General features: G+C 43.0%; 1 protein-coding gene and 1 pseudogene across 2 annotated transcripts; both read right to left on the bottom strand.

Annotated features, from left to right (window-relative positions):
* Window positions 1-309: 309 nt before the first annotated feature.
* On the bottom strand, window positions 310-21,033 carry LOC311150538 (uncharacterized protein). The gene is made up of 3 exons (XM_084188018.1): window positions 20,887-21,033; window positions 18,677-18,866; window positions 310-5,062 (listed from the first exon to the last, which is right to left on the bottom strand). The coding sequence occupies exons 1-3, from the start codon at window positions 20,929-20,931 to the stop codon at window positions 3,870-3,872; spliced, it is 1,428 nt and encodes a 475-aa protein (XP_084044144.1). The 5' UTR covers window positions 20,932-21,033; the 3' UTR covers window positions 310-3,869.
* Window positions 17,125-18,387, bottom strand: LOC311146560 (casein kinase I-like; annotated as a pseudogene). Its single transcript has one exon. The product of its transcript is annotated as a casein kinase I-like (transcript).
* Window positions 21,034-22,230: the final 1,197 nt, after the last annotated feature.

The following is a 22,230-nucleotide window of genomic DNA, read 5'->3' as shown; positions in this document are numbered from 1 at the left end:
CAACCAAAAATGACCCACAAGGTATACAACCTTTAATTCAATGACAACGATTTTTCCTTTACTTAGCATTCAATGGGAATTGAGTAATATTTTACAATGCAAGACCGTCACAATCAATTGAGCTATTCACTTTCTGAAAACTGCAGACAATTACCTTTGACTATCCATGGTCAATTCTAAACATACTTTAATATTTAGTTCAAAACATATTTGAGCTATTAGAGGGCAACAGTCAGCAGACTGTATATTCCCATTTTAATCTGACATCTAGAATTTGAGCTAGGTAGGCACAGAAAAAAACTCTGAAAACTAAATTGCTAAGGACCCTGTTAGAAATCCGGTATATGGTACTCCGTAACGGCTGGACAGCTCATGACGAGAGGTGGGGAGTGTGTTGTGTATCTCCAATCAAGTTGATTTGCGAGTTTTCATCAACGTTGGAGTCATAATGGCTTGGATATGATGGTAGGGAGATTTTAATTTAACAGAAATTCTGAATCCAGATGTGTCTTTTAGACATGTATGATATTGGGATTACTCCGAATATCACATATGGACATTTCCTATGGTCGGATATGGAATCATTCAATATCCTGAGATATGTGACATCCTATTTTCTCTCTTCATGTTGACAAATACTGACTGTATACAATGCATATCTGTGTTTTCTCAGCACATTGAAGACATGAAGCTTCTCTTGGTTGAGGTCCATATATGGATCTTGATATGCTGAAAATAAGGATGATTTCTGATGCAGTTTTCAGCAAAGGCTCAATAATTAGACAAATATTAAATCCATATTTTTTATTTTATGCACAAATCATTTTGGGATTCCCTCCAGATATCATACATGGTTTGGCCAGATATTGACTCATTATATATCCTGAGATAGGCCTATGTGGACACCTTACTTTCTCAATATGATGACACATACTGACAGTAGGACTACATAGTATATTTTCTCAGCACATACAATGCATATTCTCTTGACTGAGGTCCACATCAGGATCTTGACATGCTAAATAAGGACCATTTCTGATACTTATTTGAGTTGAGGACATGCTCAACAATTTGACAAATATTACATATTTGAGATTAGCTATCATTGTTGTATTCCCACTGCATAAAGGGCGCACAAACACAAGATAAAAGCTCTAACTGGTAGCCTAGCAACAAGGATCAAGTATTTTCAACTGTAATTGTTTTATTTGGGCGCCACAAATGAGTGTGAAAACATTGTGTGGTCGAACGGACATCTGGAGAAACAAAGTGAGAAGGTGCTCAGAAAATAGCTCAAAGAAGTTAACCGGTGGCTTCAAAGCCTCTCAATGGCCAATACATAGCATCAGCAATCCAGGGTTTATATACATCATTGGTGTAGCTTATGCCTAATTATTTCTCCCTGGTTCTGACTTTACCTCCTGGCTGTGCATTGCTTGTATCATCAATCTGTGTGCGATATCCTAGTAGGCTACTTGGCTGAAATTACCACCATGGTTTATTTTGTCTAACTGTTCAAATCTAACGCATGGATGTGGAAGATCAAAAATGATGAAAACTACACCTAGACATTTTATACACCACAGTAAGCATACTGTTCATAAAAGTCAACTAAACTTACCCCGATCCATCGTGGAGGCTACTGTATTCATTCTTCAACATTTCTTCAAATAAAAAACATGACAACAAATGTATACGCTACAGTTACTTTCGTTGTCACAGCGTTCAGATAAATAAAAAGCTAGACCACACCTTTTTAAATATCAAAACTCGATCAAAATAAACGTCTCATGTAGACTGTCTTACATCAGAAAGATCCTGCAAAAACCTGTGGATTTTTATTTGGTTTGAAAACTCGATAGAAGATGGTAACAAAGAACTTCCTGTTGATTCTTTTCGGCTTCTTCTGTGTTGTTTAAGAGGTGCCGCCACCTACTGTACATAGTCATCAACACTTCTCTTCAAGTGGGAGAGGCGGTTTAGGGAGTGTCATATATTGCTAGAAAATAACTGTTTCTATTGCCTCAGATATATAGTATGTAAATGAATGGCAACAATGTAGGCTATTTTTGGCATAATCAATATATCATTCATCTTTGTCCGCATGTCCACGTGTGGTTGTATTGTGTTTTTAAAATTGGCAAATAAAATAAAAATCAGAACAAATCTAAGGTATTAATTAGAAACAACAAAAACAGCTTGCAGCCTCTGGCTGGCTGTGGTTTGCTGGAAGGTGGCAGGCCGAATTTGAGATGAGAGAAATTCCTTGCTATTGTCTTTCAAATTAGCTCATGGCTAGATGGCCTGCCAAGGGCTTGTAGCAGTCCTATGAGTGCCGGTTAAGAAACTTCTATTAGATCAAATAAACCTCACGTAGCAAATAAGCCTTTCGTTTTTTGGATGGCCAAATTCAACACTCTCATTGACCTCCATACAAAAACTCCTTGCTTGGTGGGGGAAAAACGAACAAACGCCACCTGCCGGAGGGAGACAGACAGATTTTCTCTCGAGTTGGTCCTTTCTCTTTGGCTCTTCCTCTCTGACAACGTTCTCTTAGAGAGTCCAGATATTGTTATTATTATTTAAAAAATAAACAACTGAAATATCACATTTACACAAATTAGCTTAAAAAAAATTAAAATGATTTGCTTTGTCATTATGGGGTAATGTGTGTAGATTGATGAGGGAAAAAAACGATTTAAACATTTTAGAAAAAGGCAGTAACCTAACAAAATGTGGAAAAGGTCAAGGGGTCTGAAATACTTCCTGAAAGGCACTGTAGGTAAATGTGATATTTCCATTTTTTATTTTTAATAACTTTGCAAAACATTCTAAAAACCTGTTTTTGCTTTGTCATTATCGGGTATTGTGTGTAGATTGATGAGGGGAAAATTCTATTTAATCAATTTTAGAATAAGGCTATAACATAAAAATGTGGGACCAGGATGCACCTGAGCTCAATTTTGAGTCTCATAGCAAGGGTCTGAATACTTATGTAAATAAGGTATTCCAGTTTTTTATTTTTTATACATTTGCAAATGTCTAAAAACCAGTTTTCGCTTTGTCATTATGGGGTATTGTGTGTAGATTGCTGAGATTTTGTATTTATTTAATCAATTTTAGAATAAGGCTGTAACGTAACAAAATGTGGGAAAAGTCAATGGGTCTGAATACTTTCCGAAGGCCCTGTATGTAAATAAGGCATCTGTTGTTTATTTGTAATAAATTTGCAAACATTTCTAAACCTATTTTCGCTTCGTCATTATGTGGTATTGTGTGTTTTAGAATAAGGTTGCAACGTAACAAAATGTGGAAAAAGTAAAGGGGTCTGAATACTTTCCGAATGCACTGAATGTATTGTAACAGGCCCGCAATGTGGTTACTTAAGTCCGATTTGGATATATTTGGCTGTTTTTGAAGGATAACATTTAAAAGTAGTCCCCTTTTCAGGTTGAGAAGTGCCTTCTAAATGCTAACTCCCACATAGCTAGCATACAGACATCAGTGGTGGTTTTTAACTGTAATGCAGTTGATTGGTGACGATGAAATTAACATTTGTTGTTGGGGTTGACATCCATACAAGCATTATACTCCGATTTGTACCTCAATATAGGGTGAAATACACACAAACAATAGTCTAAACGTGGGCAAATTTTGCTGGGGGGCAATGAGGAGATTCGGGACTATTCCCCCACGGCCCTTTCTCCCACGCATTTCCATGGCAATTCCATTGTTTTGGTCGAGTTCGATTAACTTCTTTACTGCATCTATGTTCCAAACAGGTTACCATGGTGATCAGACTAAGTCAACTGTTTAAAAATGGGAGATGGCTATTACTGTTCACTAGATGTTTACTATTGAACCTTTATTTAGGGATCTGGAACCGGTGCCAGATAGGAGGGAGATGAAAGACGGCACGTTTGTGCTTTCTGGTGTTTTTTCATTGGCCCTAAATGAACAAAGCTCTTTCCACATAGACAGGCATAAGGTTTCTCTCCAGTGTGTGTTCGCTGGTGTCTAGTCAGGTTCCCTGATTGACTAAAACTCTTCCCACACTGATCACAGCTATAAAGCCTCTGTCCAGTGTGTATTCGCTGGTGTCTAGTCAGGTTCCCTGATTGACTAAATCTCTTCCCACACTGATCACAGCTATAAGGCCTCTGTCCAGTGTGTGTTCGCTGGTGTGTAATCAGATCTCTTGACTGATTGAAGCTCTTCCCACACTGATCACAGCTGTAAGGTGTCTCTCCAGTGTGTGTTCGCTGGTGTGTAGTCAGGTTGGAAGCTCGAGCAAAGCTTTTCCCACACCGATCACAGCTATAAGGCTTCTCTCCAGTGTGTGTTCGCTGGTGTCTAGTCAGGGACGAAGCTAGAGCAAAGCTCTTCCCACACAAATCACAGCTATAAGGCTTCTCGCCAGTGTGTGTTCGCTGGTGTGTAGTCAGGTCTCCTGACTGAGTGAAGCTCTTCCCACACTGATAACAGACATAAGGTTTCTCTCCAGTGTGTATGCGCCGGTGTATAGTTAGATTTTCTGATAGAGAAAAGCTCTTTCCACACTGATCACAGCTATAAGGCTTCTCTCCAGTGTGTACACGCTTGTGAATGGTTAGGGCTCCTGCATTAACAAAGCTTTTCCCACAATCAAGGCACGGGTAAGGCCTCTCCCCAGTATGAATTCGCAGATGAGATTTTAAGGTGTTAGAAGCAGCGAAACTCTTCCCACACTGTGAACATCTGTATGGATTCTCTCCTGTATGGATTCTTTGGTGTAATTTAAGACCTCCTGGACAGGTGAAACTCTTCCCACACTGAGAGCAGCAGTACGGTTTCTCTCCGGTGTGAATCCGCTGGTGAATAATGAAGCCACTCCGTCTAGTGAAACTCTTCCCACAGTCAGAGCAGCAGTGGTGAGGTTTCTTCCCTATATGTCTCTGCTGGTGTTTCTTGTGTTGTTCTGATATGTAGAGGCTCTTCTTTGCCTCGTCAGCAACATGATGCTGTTGAGGCTCCCCAGATGATAAGACTCTCCCACTGAGAGAACGACGGTTAGGGGTGTCCCCTGTGAAGGAAAGACATTGAATAAATAGGTTTTACAATTATGGGTCCATAAACAAATATTACCATCAATATAAACTGCCAAAATAAAGGAAATTGTTGAGTAAATGAGGGTTCTGGCAGCACTTATGGTGTTGTGGTGATTTTTCCTGCCATGGTTTATGTCCACTCAACCCCTAAGAGGGCATGGTAAACGCCAATAAATACAGAGCCATTCTGAGTGTTCACCTTCAACCTATGGTTGATGACAATGCCCCAATCCACAGGGCACGAGTGCACACTTACACGCTGAAATAGCTGCTACATACACCTTCAGGGTGGGGAATGAACGGCCCTGCTCAAAAAAGCTCCTGCAGGAGAATTAAAATGTCCACCAGAGAGCTCTGAAAATAAACGACTCCTTAATTTCGGCACCAAAGCCCAAGCGCTCGCCACTTATATCCATACAATGCTCTCGTAGAGCGTGACCTTGAGGACTGTATAGTAACAACAACGTTCGGGGGTAAAGGTCAACCCCTCGCCATCAGATTGGAGCTTTCACGGAAGAAGCCCAGAGACTCCACATTTCTGGCCGTGGGTGCCAGACCTGACTGTGCGCCTGGGACAAGTCCCTGCGCAACGGGAGTTGCCACAGGAGAAAACGCCTGAGCACTATGTACACCGTTAACAGCTCCAGGTAATTGATGCGCAGAGCGCTCTGCGACACTGCCCACAACCCCCAAATTGAGCTGCCCTTGTAAAATGCACCCCACCCCTGGGGGGACTTGTTGTCATGATCACCTTGTGGGATACAACTTGACCCATAGGCGTTCCCCAGCGACAACAGCCGCGGGTCCCTTCACTGAGCCAGGAACTGTAGGTATGACAGGGCACCCGGAGTGACCGGTTGAAGTGGCGCGATGCATTCAAGCGAGTGCCTAATACCCCCTACTGGAAAAGTTGCATCAGCAACAGCCTGAGGGGAACCACCGCTATCTTAGAAGCCATCATCCCTAACAGGGGTAGGCACTGGTGACCTAGCCGAGGGGACATAAACGCACGACTCTCGACGGAGTCTAACTATAGATTCAGAAATGGAATGCACTGGGATGGAGTCAAACTGCTCTTCTCCCGATTCACTATGAAACCCAGAGACTGAACATGGGAAACCAGCATGGGTGTAACACCACCTGATCCCTCAACTCCGCTACCACTAGCTAATCATCTAGTATCCTGAGCCCCAGACACAGCATAGGTACTAAACCCTGCCTCCACAACTTTGGTAAAAGTGCGAGGTGAGAGGGAAAGACTGAAAGGGAGGACTAGAAAACGCAGGAACTTTCTGTGAGGGGGATATATGGCCACCAGTGAACCAAACAAATGGGCGATTGGTTCTGAACTTGTAGACCTTAAGATGCCTGTTTAGGGGATGCAGGTCTAAAATGGGACACAAAGTCACGCCCCTCTTGGGAACCAGGAAATACTGGCCGTACCAGCCATCCTGGAGAAATTGCCTGCTTCTGGAGAAGAGAAGAGATTTCCTCCCTCAAAATGGGTGCTTAGGCCTGTGGAAGATCCGACGTGATGGCGGCGCAAAACGTTGGGGACGCACAAGGAATTGTAGCCTAAACCGTTTGCATAATCCAGGGTGAAATCGGCCGTAGCACGAATCTCATCTAGGAGCTCTGTGTGGGGCTCCCCGGCAGCCAGAGCTGTGAACAAGTCAGCCAATAGCTCAGTCTGGTAAATATGCAGCATTGTGACCATGTTCAGGGACTGGGCAGCCACCCCCTGACCCTGGTACACCTTGTCAAGCTGCGCCCCTGAATAACAACAAACTTATTCGGGAGGGATGAGTTGGAATTAGCCATCCCTTTGTTAGCCAACGAGGCTAGGTAGACAGCTAGCTTCCCATCCAACGGAGGCATTGCAACAAGCCCCGCCCCCTCCATACCCATGAAGTGCGAATACCCATGCAGCATAAGCTTGGCTGAATGCAGCCGAGTCTGAGGGGTATACTACGAAGCAGGTTTGAGGTTCTGGTGATGCAATGCAATGCACTTCCACGTTGTCTCCATACTGCTGTACTGTTTGTTGCTACTTGGCCTACCTGACAAACTTTTTCGCTTTTGACTCTTAATAACTATTTAATCAAACTTTGTATTTAACAAGTTTCCCAAGGTCTTAGTTTTGTCCTCACACAACTTTTTTTATCTGGACATAGATCTGCAGGACCTCCTCCGACTCCCCAAAAAAGCGAAGTAACATTATGCCTTCTTATTGCAGTCGCTGTACTCTTAATATACAGGAGAACTATCGCCTTATGGTGAGGATAGCCAAGTTGCAAGCGCGGCTTCAGACGCAATCGTTAGGGAAGGGCAATTTAAGTGTAGGAAAGGATGATACACCGTCTATGCCACCAGTAAATACAGGTAGTAGTGTCAATCCCCCTGCACAGTCCCCGCAGACAGACAATTTTCTCCAGGCTTCTGGAAATAAAGGCTTTCGGCATGCTAAACCGATAGAAACTGTCAACCGGTTTTCCCCACTAAACAATGAGTCGGAGTCAGAGCCCAAGCCCTCTCAGGTCTCTCCTCCACCCGTTACGGGGTCTGAGCCACCGAAGCCTCTCACCATTAGCTTGGACAAATTGAAAACCTGAGTCATTGACGACTCCATTACCCACAATATCAGACTTAAAAATAATCATCCAGTGATCATACATTGTTCACCAGGGGGCAGGGCAACCAACGTAAAGGCTAATCTGAAGATGGCGCAGGCCGAGGCTAGAAATGGTGAGTGTAGATGGTATAGGGGTATTGGCCCCCTCCCAGAACCGGCCAGAGACACCACGTCGTCATCCGAACGGGAGCCCTGTATGATGCCGAAAGAGAACGCGATATCAGCTGGCTCTATATCACCATGTGGGAGGCTAGCTCCATCTGATCCCACCATGAGCCCAGATCCACCCCTGCATCCCGCAACTCAGACTCCGCCGAGATACAGGCACCCAGGGGAGGAAAATCACATTCGGAACCACCAAGCCTTCTATGGAAGGCGACACGTTTCTCTAGAGTGCTTAAACGCAACTGGCGACAGTGGTCACACGAGCCGGATCGATCCAGGCCAGCCTGAGCATCCACCCAGCAGACACATACAAGACTAAACTCGTGAGTATTATTCAGAGACATGGTGAAACCGCATGATTGGGGGCAAGGTTGTGAACTCAAATCTGGCTTACAGCCTTCAGCGACTCGTTCGTCCTAGCCATCTTCCTTACAACCAGTTAGCCACGCTAAAAAGGCAGAAGAATAACTAGCAAACATTTTGGTAGGAAACTTCACAAAACTAGCTACAAACTTAACACACAACTTCCTGAACGATGAGCATGCCCTAGTTAGTGGGACAGTTAAGTTGGAATAAAGCCTGATAAATTGTGTTCCAATGTTTGTTTAGAAGAAATGTGTGAAATTGTTCTGCTCAGCTTGAGGTGAAGAGCGGAAAAAATTGAAGGAATGACTCCGTGCCTTGATAGGCGGGGCTTCCGGTGAAGAACGGTGTATATTGGCCTTGTCAGGCGTGATTCTAATGTTCTTCATTAGAGGGCGCTAGCGCTCGAACTGCCCACAGCTGTGTTGGACCGAGTTTCCTGACTGAAAGGGAATGACGTAAACCATATGCCATGGCCGTCTCAGTCACCAGATCTCAACCTAACGGAACACTTATGAGAGATTATGGAGCGGCGCCTGAGACAGCGTTTTCCACCACCATTAACAAAACACCAAATGATTGAATTTCTCGTGGAAGAATGGTGTCGCATCCCTCCAATACAGTTAGACACTTGTAAAATCTATACCAAGGCGCATTTAAGGTGTTCTGCTCTATTAAGGCACTATGTTGGTGTTTCCTTTATTTTGGCAGTTACCTGTATATACAGTGCGGGAAAAAAGTATTTGATCCCCTGCAGATTTTGTACGTTTGCCCACTGACAAAGACATGATCAGTCTATAATTTTAATGGTAGGTTTATTTTAACAGTGAGAGACAGAATAACAACAACAAAATCCATAAAAACGCATGTCAAAAATGTTATAAATTGATTTTCATTTTAATGAGGGAAATAAGTATTTGACCCCTCTGCAAAACATGACTTAGTACTTGGTGGCAAAACCCTTGTTGGCAATCACAGAGGTCAGATGTTTCTTGTAGTTGGCCACCAGGTTTGCACACATCTCAGGAGGGATTTTGTTCCACTCCTCTTTGCAGATCTTCTCCAAGTCATTAAGGTTTCAAGGCTGACGTTTGGCAACTCGAACATTCAGCTCCCTCCACAGATTTTCTATGGGATTAAGGTCTGGAGACTGGCTAGGCCACTCCAGGACCTTAATGTGCTTCTTCTTGAGCCACTCCTTTGTTGCCTTGGCCGTGTGTTTTGGGTCATTGTCATGCTGGAATACCCATCCACGACCCATTTTCAATGCCCTGGCTGAGGGAAGGAGGTTCTCACCCAAGATTTGACGGTACATGGCCCGTCCATCGTCCCTTTGATGCGGTGAAGTTGTCCTGTCCCTTTAGCAGAAAAACTCCCCCAAAGCATAATGTTTCCACCTCCATGTTTGACGGTGGGGATGGTGTTCTTGGGGTCATAGGCAGCATTCCTCCTCCTCCAAACACAGCGAGTTGAGTTGATGCCAAAGAGCTCCATTTTGGTCTCATCTGACCACAACACTTTCACCCAGTTCTCCTCTGAATCATTCAGATGTTCATTGGCAAACTTTAGACGGCCCTGTATATGTGCTTTCTTGAGCAGGGGGACCTTGTGGGCGCTGCAGGATTTCAGTCCTTCACGACGTAGTGTGTTTCCAATTGTTTTCTTGGTGACTATGGTCCCAGCTGCCTTGAGATCATTGACAAGATCATCCTGTGTAGTTCTGGGCTGATTCCTCACCGTTCTCATGATCATTGCAACTCCACGAGGTGAGATCTTGCATGGAGCCCCAGGCCGAGGGAGATTTACAGTTATTTTGTGTTTCTTCCATTTGCGAATAGTCGCACCAACTGTTGTCACCTTCTCACCAAGCTGCTTGGCGATGGTCTTGTAGCCCATTCCAGCCTTGTGTAGGTCTACAATCTTGTCCCTTACATCCTTGGAGAGCTCTTTGGTCTTGGCCATGGTGGAGAGTTTGGAATCTGATTGATTGATTCTGTGGACAGGTGTCTTTTATACAGGTAACAAGCTGAGATTAGGAGCACTCCCTTTAAGAGTGTGCTCCTAATCTCAGCTTGTTACCTGTATAAAAGACACCTGGGAGCCAGAAATCTTTTTGATTGAGAGGGGGTGAAATACTTATTTCCCTCATTAAAATGCAAATCAATTTATAACATTTTTGACATGCGGTTGTCTGGATTTTTTTGTTGTTATTCTGTCTCTCACTGTTCAAATAAACCTACCATTAAAATTATAGACTGATAATTTCTTTGTCAGTGGGCAAACGTACAAAATCAGCATGGGATCAAATACTTTTTTCCTTCACTGTATATTGTTTATCAATCAATTAACAGTTAGAGAAGCAGATTGTAGTCTAATCCACACACAACATTGTTCTTACTTTTTTTTTTTTTTGAAGCCATTTTAATATTTACAGATATAAATCCTGGAAGATTTTTTTTCAAAACACCACCACAAGCACCTACAACCACCCACCACCCCAACAATATAATTTCACAGGAATTGAATTTTCTAGATAGCAATACCTTTTTAGACCATTTCCACAAATGTGTCCCTTTGTCTCAAGCAATCTTTGAGTGTGATATCTTTGAACAAAAGTATTTCCTTATCTATCCCCAATCCTGCCGATGTCTCAAGTTTCCAAATGCACACAATACTAGGGTTGTGTGGTAGTCAACAGGTAAATGTGTAAAGACAAGCAAATGGAAAGCATAAAATGCTTGTTTTTTCCCCCAACAGCTATCATCATCCAGGCCTAAGGCAGAAGTCTGTGTGTTCTTCAAATTACAGACTGGGACAGTGGTTCTGACAAGTCATTAGAATTTATTCTGACAAGCTAAAAGGGAATAAATTACACTTTTATAGGATGTCCAGCTGTAAAATAGCTAATGCTGGGTCAGGGAGAATAATGTGGGGGAGGGGGGACAGCCCCTGGGGTGCATCTGTTGTGACTAAAGGCTGACAGAAATCCAAATGGTTATTGCCTTACAAGACTCAAACGTATATAGAAAATAAACCCTCCAACACTTTCTTTGCAATAAAAAAAAACGAAAATGAGGAAACGGTTGCTACTCTAAGCAGCAGCAATATGTAGTTGCAGAGAGAAAGTCCCAGAGTATTTTACAACAGGATCTGCTTCCCCGTAGGAAGAAGCAACAAAAACACCCTTTCCCCAAAATGATCAATTCAATACAGGGAAAGACAACTCTATAAAACTGAAAAAAAGTTCTGATTTCTTTTGAAAGTGTGTATATATATATATATATATATATACACACACACACACACACAGTGGGGGAAAAAAGTATTTAGTCAGCCACCAATTGTGCAAGTTCTCCCACTTAAAAAGATGAGAGGCCTGTATTTTTCATCATAGGTACACGTCAACTATGACAGACAAAATTAGAAAAAAAAATCCAGAAACTCACATTGTAGGATTTTTAATGAATTTATTTGCAAATTATGGTGGAAAATAAGTGTTTGGTCACCTACAAACAAGCAAGATTTCTGGCTCTCACAGACCTGTAACTTCTTCTTTAAGAGGCTCCTCTGTCCTCCACTTGTTACCTGTATTAATGGCACCTGTTTGAACTTGTTATCAGTATAAAAGACACCTGTCCACAACCTCAAACAGTCACACTCCAAAATCCACTATGGCCAAGACCAAAGAGCTGTCAAAGGACACAAGAAACAAAATTGTAGACCTGCACCAGGCTGGGAAGACTGAATCTGCAATAGGTAAGCAGCTTGGTTTGAAGAAATCAACTGTGGGAGCAATTATTAGGAAATGGAAGACATACAAGACCACTGATAATCTCCCTCGATCTGGGGCTCCACGCAAGATCTCACCCCGTGGGGTCAAAATGATCACAAGAACGGTGAGCAAAAATCCCAGAACCACACGGGGGGACCTAGTGAATGACCTGCAGAGAGCTGGGACCAAAGTAACAAAGCCTACCATCAGTAACACACTACGCCGCCAGGGACTCAAATCCTGCAGTGCCAGACGTGTCCCCCTGCTTAAGCCAGTACATGTCCAGGCCCGTCTGAAGTTTGCTAGAGTGCATTTGGATGATCCAGAAGAGGATTGGGAGAATGTCATATGGTCAGATGAAACCAAAATATAACTTTTTGGTAAAAACTCAACTCGTCGTGTTTGGAGGACAAAGAATGCTGAGTTGCATCCAAAGAACACCATACCTACTGTGGAGCATGGGGGTGGAAACATCATGCTTTGGGGCTGTTTTTCTGCAAAGGGACCAGGACGACTGATCCGTGTAAAGGAAAGAATGAATGGGGCCATGTATCGTGAGATTTTGAGTGAAAACCTCCTTCCATCAGAAAGGGCATTGAAGATGAAACGTGGCTCGGTCTTTCAGCATGACAATGATCCCAAACACACCGCCCGGGCAACGAAGGAGTGGCTTCGTAAGAAGCATTTCAAGGTCCTGGAGTGGCCTAGCCAGTCTCCAGATCTCAACCCCATAGAAAATCTTTGGAAAGAGTTGAAAGTCTGTGTTGCCCAGCGACAGCCCCAAAACATCTCTGCTCTAGAGGAGATCTGCATGGAGGAATGGGCCAAAATACAAGCAACAGTGTGTGAAAACCTTGTGAAGACTTACAGAAAACATTTGACCTGTGTCATTGCCAACAAAGGCTATATAACAAAGTATTGAGAAACTTTTGTTATTGACCAAATACTTATTTATTTTCCACCATAATTTGCAAATAAATTCATTAAAAATCCTACAATGTGATTTTCTGGATTTTTTTTTCTCTTTTTGTCTGTCATAGTTGACGTGTACCTATGATGAAAATTACAGGCCTCTCATCTTTTTAAGTGGGAGAACTTGCACAATTGGTGGCTGACTAAATCCTTTTTTTCCCCACTGTATATACACTGCCCAAAAAAATTAAGGGAACACTTAAACAACACAATGTAACTCCAAGTCAATCACACTTCTGTGAAATCAAACTGTTCACTTAGGAAGCAACACTGATTGACAGAAAAATTTCACATGCTGTTGTGCAAATGGAATAGACAACAGGTGGAAATTATAGGCAATTAGCAAGACACCCCCAATAAAGGACTGGTTTTGCAGGTGGTGACCACAGACCACTTCTCAGTTCCTATGCTTCCTGGCTGATGTTTTGGTCACTTTTGAATGCTGGCGGTGCTTTCACTCTAGTGGTAGCATGAGACGGAGTCTACAACCCACACAAGTGGCTCAGGTAGTGCAGCTCACCCAGGATGGCACATCAATGCGAGCTGTGGGAAGAAGGTTTGCTGTGTCTGTCAGCGTAGTGTCCAGAGCATGGAGGCGCTACCAGGAGACAGGTCAGTACATCAGGAGACGTGGAGGAGGCCGTAGGAGGGCAACAACCCAGCAGCAGGACTGCTACCTCCGCCTTTGTGCAAGGAGGAGCAGGAGGAGCACTGCCAGAGCCCTGCAAAATGACCTCCAGCAGGCCACAAATGTGGATGTGTCTGCTCAAAACGGTCAGAAACAGACTCCATGAGGGCCCGACGTCCACAGGTGGGGGTTGTTTTTACAAGCCCAACACCGTGCAGGACGTTTGGCATTTGCCAGAGAACACCAAGATTGGCAAATTCGCCACTGGCGCCCTGTGCTCTTCACAGATGAAAGCAGGTTCACACTGAGCACGTGACAGACGTGACAGAGTCTGGAGACGCCGTGGAGAACGTTCTGCTGCCTGCAACATCCTCCAGCATGACCGGTTTGGCGGTGGGTCAGTCATGGTGTGGGGTGGCATTTCTTTGGGGGGGCCGCACAGCCCTCCATGTGCTCGCCAGAGGTAGCCTGACTGCCATTAGGTACCGAGATGAGATCCTCAGACCCCTTGTGAGACCATATGCTGGTGCGGTTGGCCCTGGGTTCCTCCTAATGCAAGAAAATGCTAGACCTCATGTGGCTGGAGTGTGTCAGCAGTTCCTGCAAGAAGGCGGCGTTGATGCTATGGACTGGCCCGCCCGTTCCCCAGACCTGAATCAAATTGAGCTCATCTGGGACATTATGTCTCACTCCATCCACCAACGCCACGTTGCACCACAGACTGTCCAGGAGTTGGCGGGTTCTTTAGTCCAGGTCTGGGAGGAGATCCCTCAGGAGACCATCCGCCACCTCATCAGGAGCATGCCCAGGCGTTGTAGGGAGGTCATACAGGCACGTGGAGGCCACACACACTACTGAGCCTCATTTTGACTTGTTTTAAGGACATTACATCAAAGTTGGATCAGCCTGTAGTGTGGTTTTCCACTTTAATTTTGAGGGTGACTCCAAATCCAGACCTCCATGGGTTGATACATTTGATTTCCATTGATAATTTTTGTGTGATTTTGTTGTCAGCACATTCAACTATGTAAAGAAAAAAGTATTTCATAAGATTATTTCATTCATTCAGATCTAGGATGTGTTATTTTAGTGTTCCCTTTATTTTTTTGAGCAGTGTATAACTGGAAGGGCGGGTGGAGTGAGCACGTTTGTCGGTCTCAAAAACAGAACATTGAGGCCATTAATTTAATTGATGCATAATTTTTCTAAGCAATTTACAAACAGGTTTAGTCAAGTCGTGCATAATTTATAATGAATATGCTTTTGTGGAGTTCATCTTTTTTATTCATTGTTCAAGACTTCAGAATACCAAGTACAATATTAATGCAGCGTTCTAAAGAGAAACCTAGTGTTTTCATCTTCACATTAGAAGCTCTTCTAGCACATATCAGCAGGCAGAATCTTAATTACCTTTTTGATGAAAACAAAATAAATCCAATGTTAGCTTAGTAAATACCCAGGATTCATTCATAAAGGACACTGTTTCAGTTTACATCTTTCATTTTGCTTGAGAATGAGGGGAAAAAAGTTGAATAAGGAAGAGATAATGGTTGTTTCAAATGTTCAATCTGACTGACGTGTCTGGGTCGTCATGCCACGCTCGGTGACAGAGGGAATGGGGGCAAAGCTGCTCTGACAGGCAGCCATGAGGTGTGGGAGGCACCCAAACAGCAGCTCTCAGAGGGAGAAAGTATCAAGGGAAAAGTGCACAATTACATCCGCAGTGAGCCAACCATTTCTTAGTTTTCCGTTTTGAAGTAACACAAAAAATCTTCAGGGACAGGACAAAGGATACAGCTTCGGAAAATTCCATACCAAGCCTGCTTCCTGTGTGGATATAGTATATACATACCAATATATAGATATATGCAGAGCATGTTATCTATATAGAGCGATTACATACAGTGGGGAAAAAAAGTATTTAGTCAGCCACCAATTGTGCAAGTTCTCCCACTTAAAAAGATGAGAGAGGCCTGTAATTTTCATCGTAGGTTCACGTCAACTATGACAGACAAATTGAGAAAAAAAATCCAGAAATTCACATTGTAGGATTTTTAATGAATTTATTTGCAAATTATGGTGGAAAATAAGTATTTGGTCACCTACAAACAAGCAAGATTTCTGGCTCTCACAGACCTGTAACTTCTTCTTTAAGAGGCTCCTCTGTCCTCCACTTGTTACCTGTATTAATGGCACCTGTTTGAACTTGTTATCAGTATAAAAGACACCTGTCCACAACCTCAAACAGTCACACTCGAAACTCCACAATGGCCAAGACCAAAGAGCTGTCAAAGGACACCAGAAACAAAATTGTAGACCTGCACCAGGCTGGGAAGACTGATTCTGCAATAGGTAAGCAGCTTGGTTTGAAGAAATCAACTGTGGGAGCAATTATTAGGAAATGGAAGACATACAAGACCACTGATAATCTCCCTCGATCTGGGGCTCCACGCAAGATCTCACCCCGTGGGGTCAAAATGATCACAAGAACGGTGAGCAAAAATCCCAGAACCACACGGGGGGACCTAGTGAATGACCTGCAGAGAGCTGGGACCAAAGTAACAAAGCCTACCATCAGTAACACACTACGCCGCCAGGGTCTCAAATCCTGCAGTGCCAGACGTGTCCCCCTGCTTAAGCCAGTACATGTCCAGGCCCGTCTGAAGTTTGCTGGAGTGCATTTGGATGATCCAGAAGAGGATTGGGAGAATGTCATATGGTCAGATGAAACCAAAATATAACTTTTTGGTAAAAACTCAACTCGTCGTGTTTGGAGGACAAAGAATGCTGAGTTGCATCCAAAGAACACCATACCTACTGTGAAGCATGGGGGTGGAAACATCATGCTTTGGGGCTGTTTTTCTGCAAAGGGACCAGGACGACTGATCCGTGTAAAGGAAAGAATGAATGGGGCCATGTATCGTGAGATTTTGAGTGAAAACCTCCTTCCATCAGCAAGGGCATTGAAGATGAAACGTGGCTGGGTCTTTTAGCATGACAATGATCCCAAACACACCGCCCGGGCAACGAAGGAGTGGCTTCGTAAGAAGCATTTCAAGGTCCTGGAGTGGCCTAGCCAGTCTCCAGATCTCAACCCCATAGAAAATATTTGGAGGGAGTTGAAAGTCCGTGTTGCCCAGTGACAGCCCCAAAACATCACTGCTCTAGAGGAGATCTGCATGGTGTGTGAAAACCTTGTGAAGACTTACAGAAAACGTTTGACCTGTGTCATTGCCAACAAAGGGTATATAACAAAGTATTGAGAAACTTTTGTTATTGACCAAATACTTATTTTCCACCATAATTTGCAAATATATTCATAAAAAATCCTACAATGTGATTTTCTGGAATTTTTTTCTCATTTTGTCTGTCATAGTTGACGTGTACCTATGATGAAAATTACAGGCCTCTCATCTTTTTAAGTGGGAGAACTTGCACAATTGGTGGCTGACTAAATACTTTTTTTCCCCACTGTATATAGTATATGGAAGGAAAGTTATTTAACAGGAAAAAAGGGTTGCCCACAATGCCTGGCAGGTTCTGGTGAATTTGATCCTGGATGCCGGGGTGTGATTGGAAGGCAAATCCTGCTACGGCCACTCTGCTCTGCTTCATTTCATTGTCTTACTGCTCAGAAACCTGTGGGGGTTTGTGCCGGTTGCCCCTGTCCCCGTGACGACGCAGCCTGCTGGGCTGCTTTCTGCTTTAGCATCGTCCAGTCAAACGTGTAGTCGTACTGGTGGTTCAAGGTCCTGAAGAGAATGCGGAACAGCTGACGCAGGTACATGTAGTCAGGCGCCTCCTCGAACCGCAGCCCACGGCAGTAGTTCAGGTACATGGCGAACTCTCGCTAATCTTCTCGTACTTCGGTTTCTTTGTGGCAGCCTTTAGTCCCTGCCAGGGCAGGCTGGTTCTGTTGAAGTACATCGGACGTAGCCTAGCGACTCCATGTCATCTCGGCGACTCTGCTCGATGCCCAGGTGCGCGTTGATGCTGGCATAGCGTGCTGTGCCGGTGAGATTCTTGTCTTCTCGGTAGGGTATGTGCTGTCGTGTCCTGTTGTCCCGGTATTTTTTGGCCAGACCAAAGTCGATGAGGAACAACTTGTTACAGTGATGGCCAATACCCATTAAAAAGTTGTCTGGCTTGATATCTCTGTCAATGAAGGTCTTTGTATGCACATACTCGATTCTGCTGATCATCTGGTCTGCGAGCATTAGTACAGTTTTCATTGTGAACCTGCGCGAGCAGAAGTTGAAGAGGTCTTCCAGACTGGGTCCCAGCAGGTCCATCACTAGGACATTGTAGTCCTTTTCTTGGCCTTACCACCGTATGTGTGGGATTCCAACTCCTCCTTGTAATATTTTGTACAGCTTGCTTTCATATAACAACTGTGGGTGTCTGGCTTTCTGAGATTCCAATTTTACAGCTACCTCCTCTCCATTTGTGATGTTGATCGCCAGGTATATGTCACCAAATGATCCAGATCCAATTTTTCTGACAAGTTTGTATTTTCCACCGACAATGAATTCGGCTTTTGAGCCGCTGCTGCTTGCCATATCCTCAAAATCACGAGCAACCCCAATCAGTTTAAAATAGTATTCTCTGGGACTACTCCGTCGGTTCCCCTACTTGGCCAGCTCGTTATCAGAACATTAACGTGAACATACAGTCCTGGTTGGTCGTGTGCTATGTACTTGAAACAATGTAATGTTAGCGAGCTAGAACAGACTTTGTTTCTTTTCATGCGTTATTCACTAGCTAGCTAGTTAAATAATATTGACAAAAATAAACCCAACATATCACGAAAATTGCCAAATAATTAGTCTGAAAACACTTCTAATGTGCCTTGTTTATCCGTCGCCCAGTGCCTCGTCGCTAGCCAGCTAGCGTCGAGGTATCGAAATGACACCAGTGGTCCTGCGAAGCCCCGTTCGATAATCTGTTTGAACCACCTCCGCGAGAGGGGCAATGTTGTTCTTGTTTGTCAAATTTCCGATGAAAGTTATTTTTTTTATGTGATTCTCCTTTGTTCGTATTATCAACATTGTTCTTACTTGATGAAATCAAATCTCCATCTTCTCCCTCCTCCTCGTGTCGTCCTCTCACAGTTCCAGTCTGCCCTGGTGTTTTCCTGCAGTCGACCAGTAGCACAGACACCCTCTTCAGATCCAGCAGTAAGGCGCTACCGGGAGAGTTGCGACCCGGGAACTCCCGGCGGTTGGAGGGGGATGGGCTAGCTCTGTCCTGGTGACCGCAGGAAGTATTATACATAGAATATCATTAGAAGAAACGTTTGATTACTTTAGTGTTTAGTCTAAATCTCTGGACAACATTGTTCCAAAAAATGCAATTGAGAAAAACTAATGGCACTTACTATAGAAGTTTGTAGTATTGACTGTCCCATAAGACATTTTCTCACTATAGCCTAGTTTACCATAGTACACCGTGGTGCATACTATGGTAGGCCTACAAATAAATGTATGTGTACTATAATAACTTTGGAAATAATGGCATGTTTTTATCTATATTACTGTAGGGGAGAGTGGGGTATGTTGAGCCAGCCTTGTTTCTGGGAAACCATACACAAAATTAATAATTTCACAAAATATTTAGGAAGCGGTCATCATTTCATGGAGTCTGTGAAGGAAGAAACCACATTAAAAAAGTGGTAAGCAAGTTAGGTCCAAAAAACAGATTTTCACAACTGAATTTGTATTAGAGGTTTTATGGTGCTTGTATCTTAACTAAAGTCGATACTTTTAAGATTGTTCTATACATTAGTTGGGGTCTCTATAAGCTTCAATATGAGGTCCTAAACCTAGCTTGAAAGTGCATCCTTGTAGCTGTGTGGGCTAATATATTACAAATGTTTGCCTTGGGTAAGTTGAGCCAATGGCAAGTTGAGCAAATTGAACTGTTTTCTTCCCAGGCGTAGTAACGCAAGGCATTATCGCTGGAATATGAGGTAATAACATGGACTAGTTTGGATTCTTTACAAAAAAATTTATTTAACCTTTATTAAACTAGGCAAGTCAGTTAAGAACAAATTCTTATTTACAACGACGGCCTACCCCGGCCAAACCCTCCCCTAACCCGGATGACACTGGGCCAATTGTGCGCCGCCCTATAGGTCTCCCGATCACAGCTGGTTGTGATATAGCCTGGTATCTTTTGTCTAGCTGAAGTGGTGTAAAATACTTAAAGTGCCACTCCTGTCTCCCTTTCACCTCATTTAACACCTGACTTAACAAAAGGCACATCTCAATAGGTGGTCCAGGTAGCACAAGTGGGGTGGGTGGCTTTCCTCTTTTGTTCTCTATTGCTCCTCTATTGTTCCTCAAGCAAGGGGGAGGCCGATGACATCAGTAAAGTGTGTACTTTACAGTATTTATACTTGGGATACTGCTTTTCAACAATAACATTTAAAAAACAAAATCGCTGGAGGACTACTTTAAAGTAGGGGTGAGTGGGGTAAGTTTAGCAATCTTTTACATTCAGCATCCCTACTTAAGGGAAATATAGTATTCTCTCTACATTTTTCAGGAATTTTTACGATATAGCCAATTTTGACTTTGGCAACTAGTGATAACCATAAAATCATGATCTCTTCCTACACATTTGGTCACAATTCATTTTGTGCATGGTTTCCTATAAACAAGTGGTTGCTCAACTTTACATTTTTGACAATTTCTAAAGAAAATAATGTACTTTTTACTCCATACATTTTCCATGACTCCCAAAAGCACTTGTTAAATTTCGAATGATTAGCAGCACAGGAAAATAGCCCAATTCACACACTTATCAAGAGAACATCCCTGGTCATCCCTGCCTTTGATCTGGCGGACTCACTAAACACAAATGCTTTGTAAGTAAATTATGTCTGAGTGTTGGAGTGTGCCCCTGGCTATCAGTAAATTAAATAAAAAAGGATATCGTACCATCTGGTTTGCTTAATATATGTGAAATGTATCGTAATGTAAGTATATTTATCCAATTACATTTACTTTTGATACTTAAGTATATTTAAAACCAAATACTTTTACTCAAGTAGTATTTTACTGGGTGACTTTCACTTTTACTCGAGTCATTTGTAATAAGGTATCTTTACTCAAGTATGACATTTGAGTATTTTCCACCACTGTCTAGCTGTTCAAATGGAACGCATGGATGTGGACGATCAAACATGAAAACTAGGCCTAGCCATTTTGTACACCACACTGACCACAGTAGGCCTATATTGTTAACAGAAGGCAACCAAACTTACCCGATCCAATGTGGAAGCTATTCTATCTTCAACGTTTCTTTCCATGACAAGAAATGTGTACGCTATAGTTACGTTGTTCGTCACAGCGTTCAGATAATTATTATGGAGTTGCCGGAGACAATTCCAGAGTCTCAAGTCTATACTGAAACAGCTAGACCAGAGCAATCAAACGTCTATTTAAATATCACAACTTGATTCAAATTGTGACAAACGTCTCATGTAGGCTAATCTTACTTCAGTAAGATCCTGGGTAAGATTTTACCTGATCTATAAAAGTCAAGTAAAGAAAACATTCAACAACACCCTATTCACCAAGAATCCTGTTCTCTGTTATCGTCTACCTGACAGACACTTGGAACAGAGTTCTCTTCGAGAGTCCAGCCACAGACTGAACCATGAGAAAGATATTTCACTGGAGGTATAAATGTGAAGCATCCGGTTGGCGTTCCCACTCACTACCAAATATGGTGGTGAGCGGAAGCCTAGTGGCTGGAAGTGGGAGAAGATGGAGCGAAAAGGATTTTGGCCTACATTTTGCAATTCTTTTCATCGATGGAATATTTGATCTCAATACAGGTTTCTGTTTCCAAAACTAGAATCTGTTACAAACAGAGAGGACTACGTTTTGTAGACTTTACCATTTGCCAAAGTTTCAAAAACGTGCGTTGTTTAGGAGTGCAAGGGCGAATTTAGTTCTTGCACACGCTCATTTCAGAGTAGGCGTTCCCTAACGTAAATATGCAAATACATGCTAGAACGAGCCAATAGACTGTCGTTAGCTCGTGCTAGGCTCTGTCCACATCTTGCTTGTTCTGCCCACTATGTTTACTTTGCAGTTGCCACCACAACATATTTTCTGTGACTTAAATTCAATTTCTGTGGTACAGTTGATAACCATGGCTATGAACGCTAAGAAACCAACCTTAGTGAAGCACATCACATATTAATCCAATCACTCTCGATTGGCCTCGGCCTACTCACAGGGATCCTCTCAGGAGCCTCACTTAGCCCTCTACTACTCAAATCAAATCTTATTGGTCACATGCGCCAAATAGAAAGTTGTATACTTTAGAGTGAATTGCTTACTTACGAGCCCATTCCCAACAATGCAGGGTTAAAAACGTAAGACAAATATTTGCTAAATAAAAAAGGAAATAGTAACACAATAAAAACAATAATGAGGCTATATACAAGGAGTACCAGTACTGAGTCAATGTGCAGGGGTACCAGGTAGTTGAGGTATTAATGAGGCTATAAGGACTAGCAGTACTGAGTCAATGTGCAGGGGTGCCAGGTAGTTGAGGTAATGCAATAGGGGTAAAAGTGACTAGTCAATCAGGATAA

This window comes from Coregonus lavaretus, assembly GCF_964263955.1.
Source record: "Coregonus lavaretus genome assembly, chromosome: 2".
NCBI classification, from domain to species: domain Eukaryota; kingdom Metazoa; phylum Chordata; class Actinopteri; order Salmoniformes; family Salmonidae; genus Coregonus; species Coregonus lavaretus.
This window is presented reverse-complemented; position numbering and strand designations above follow the sequence as displayed.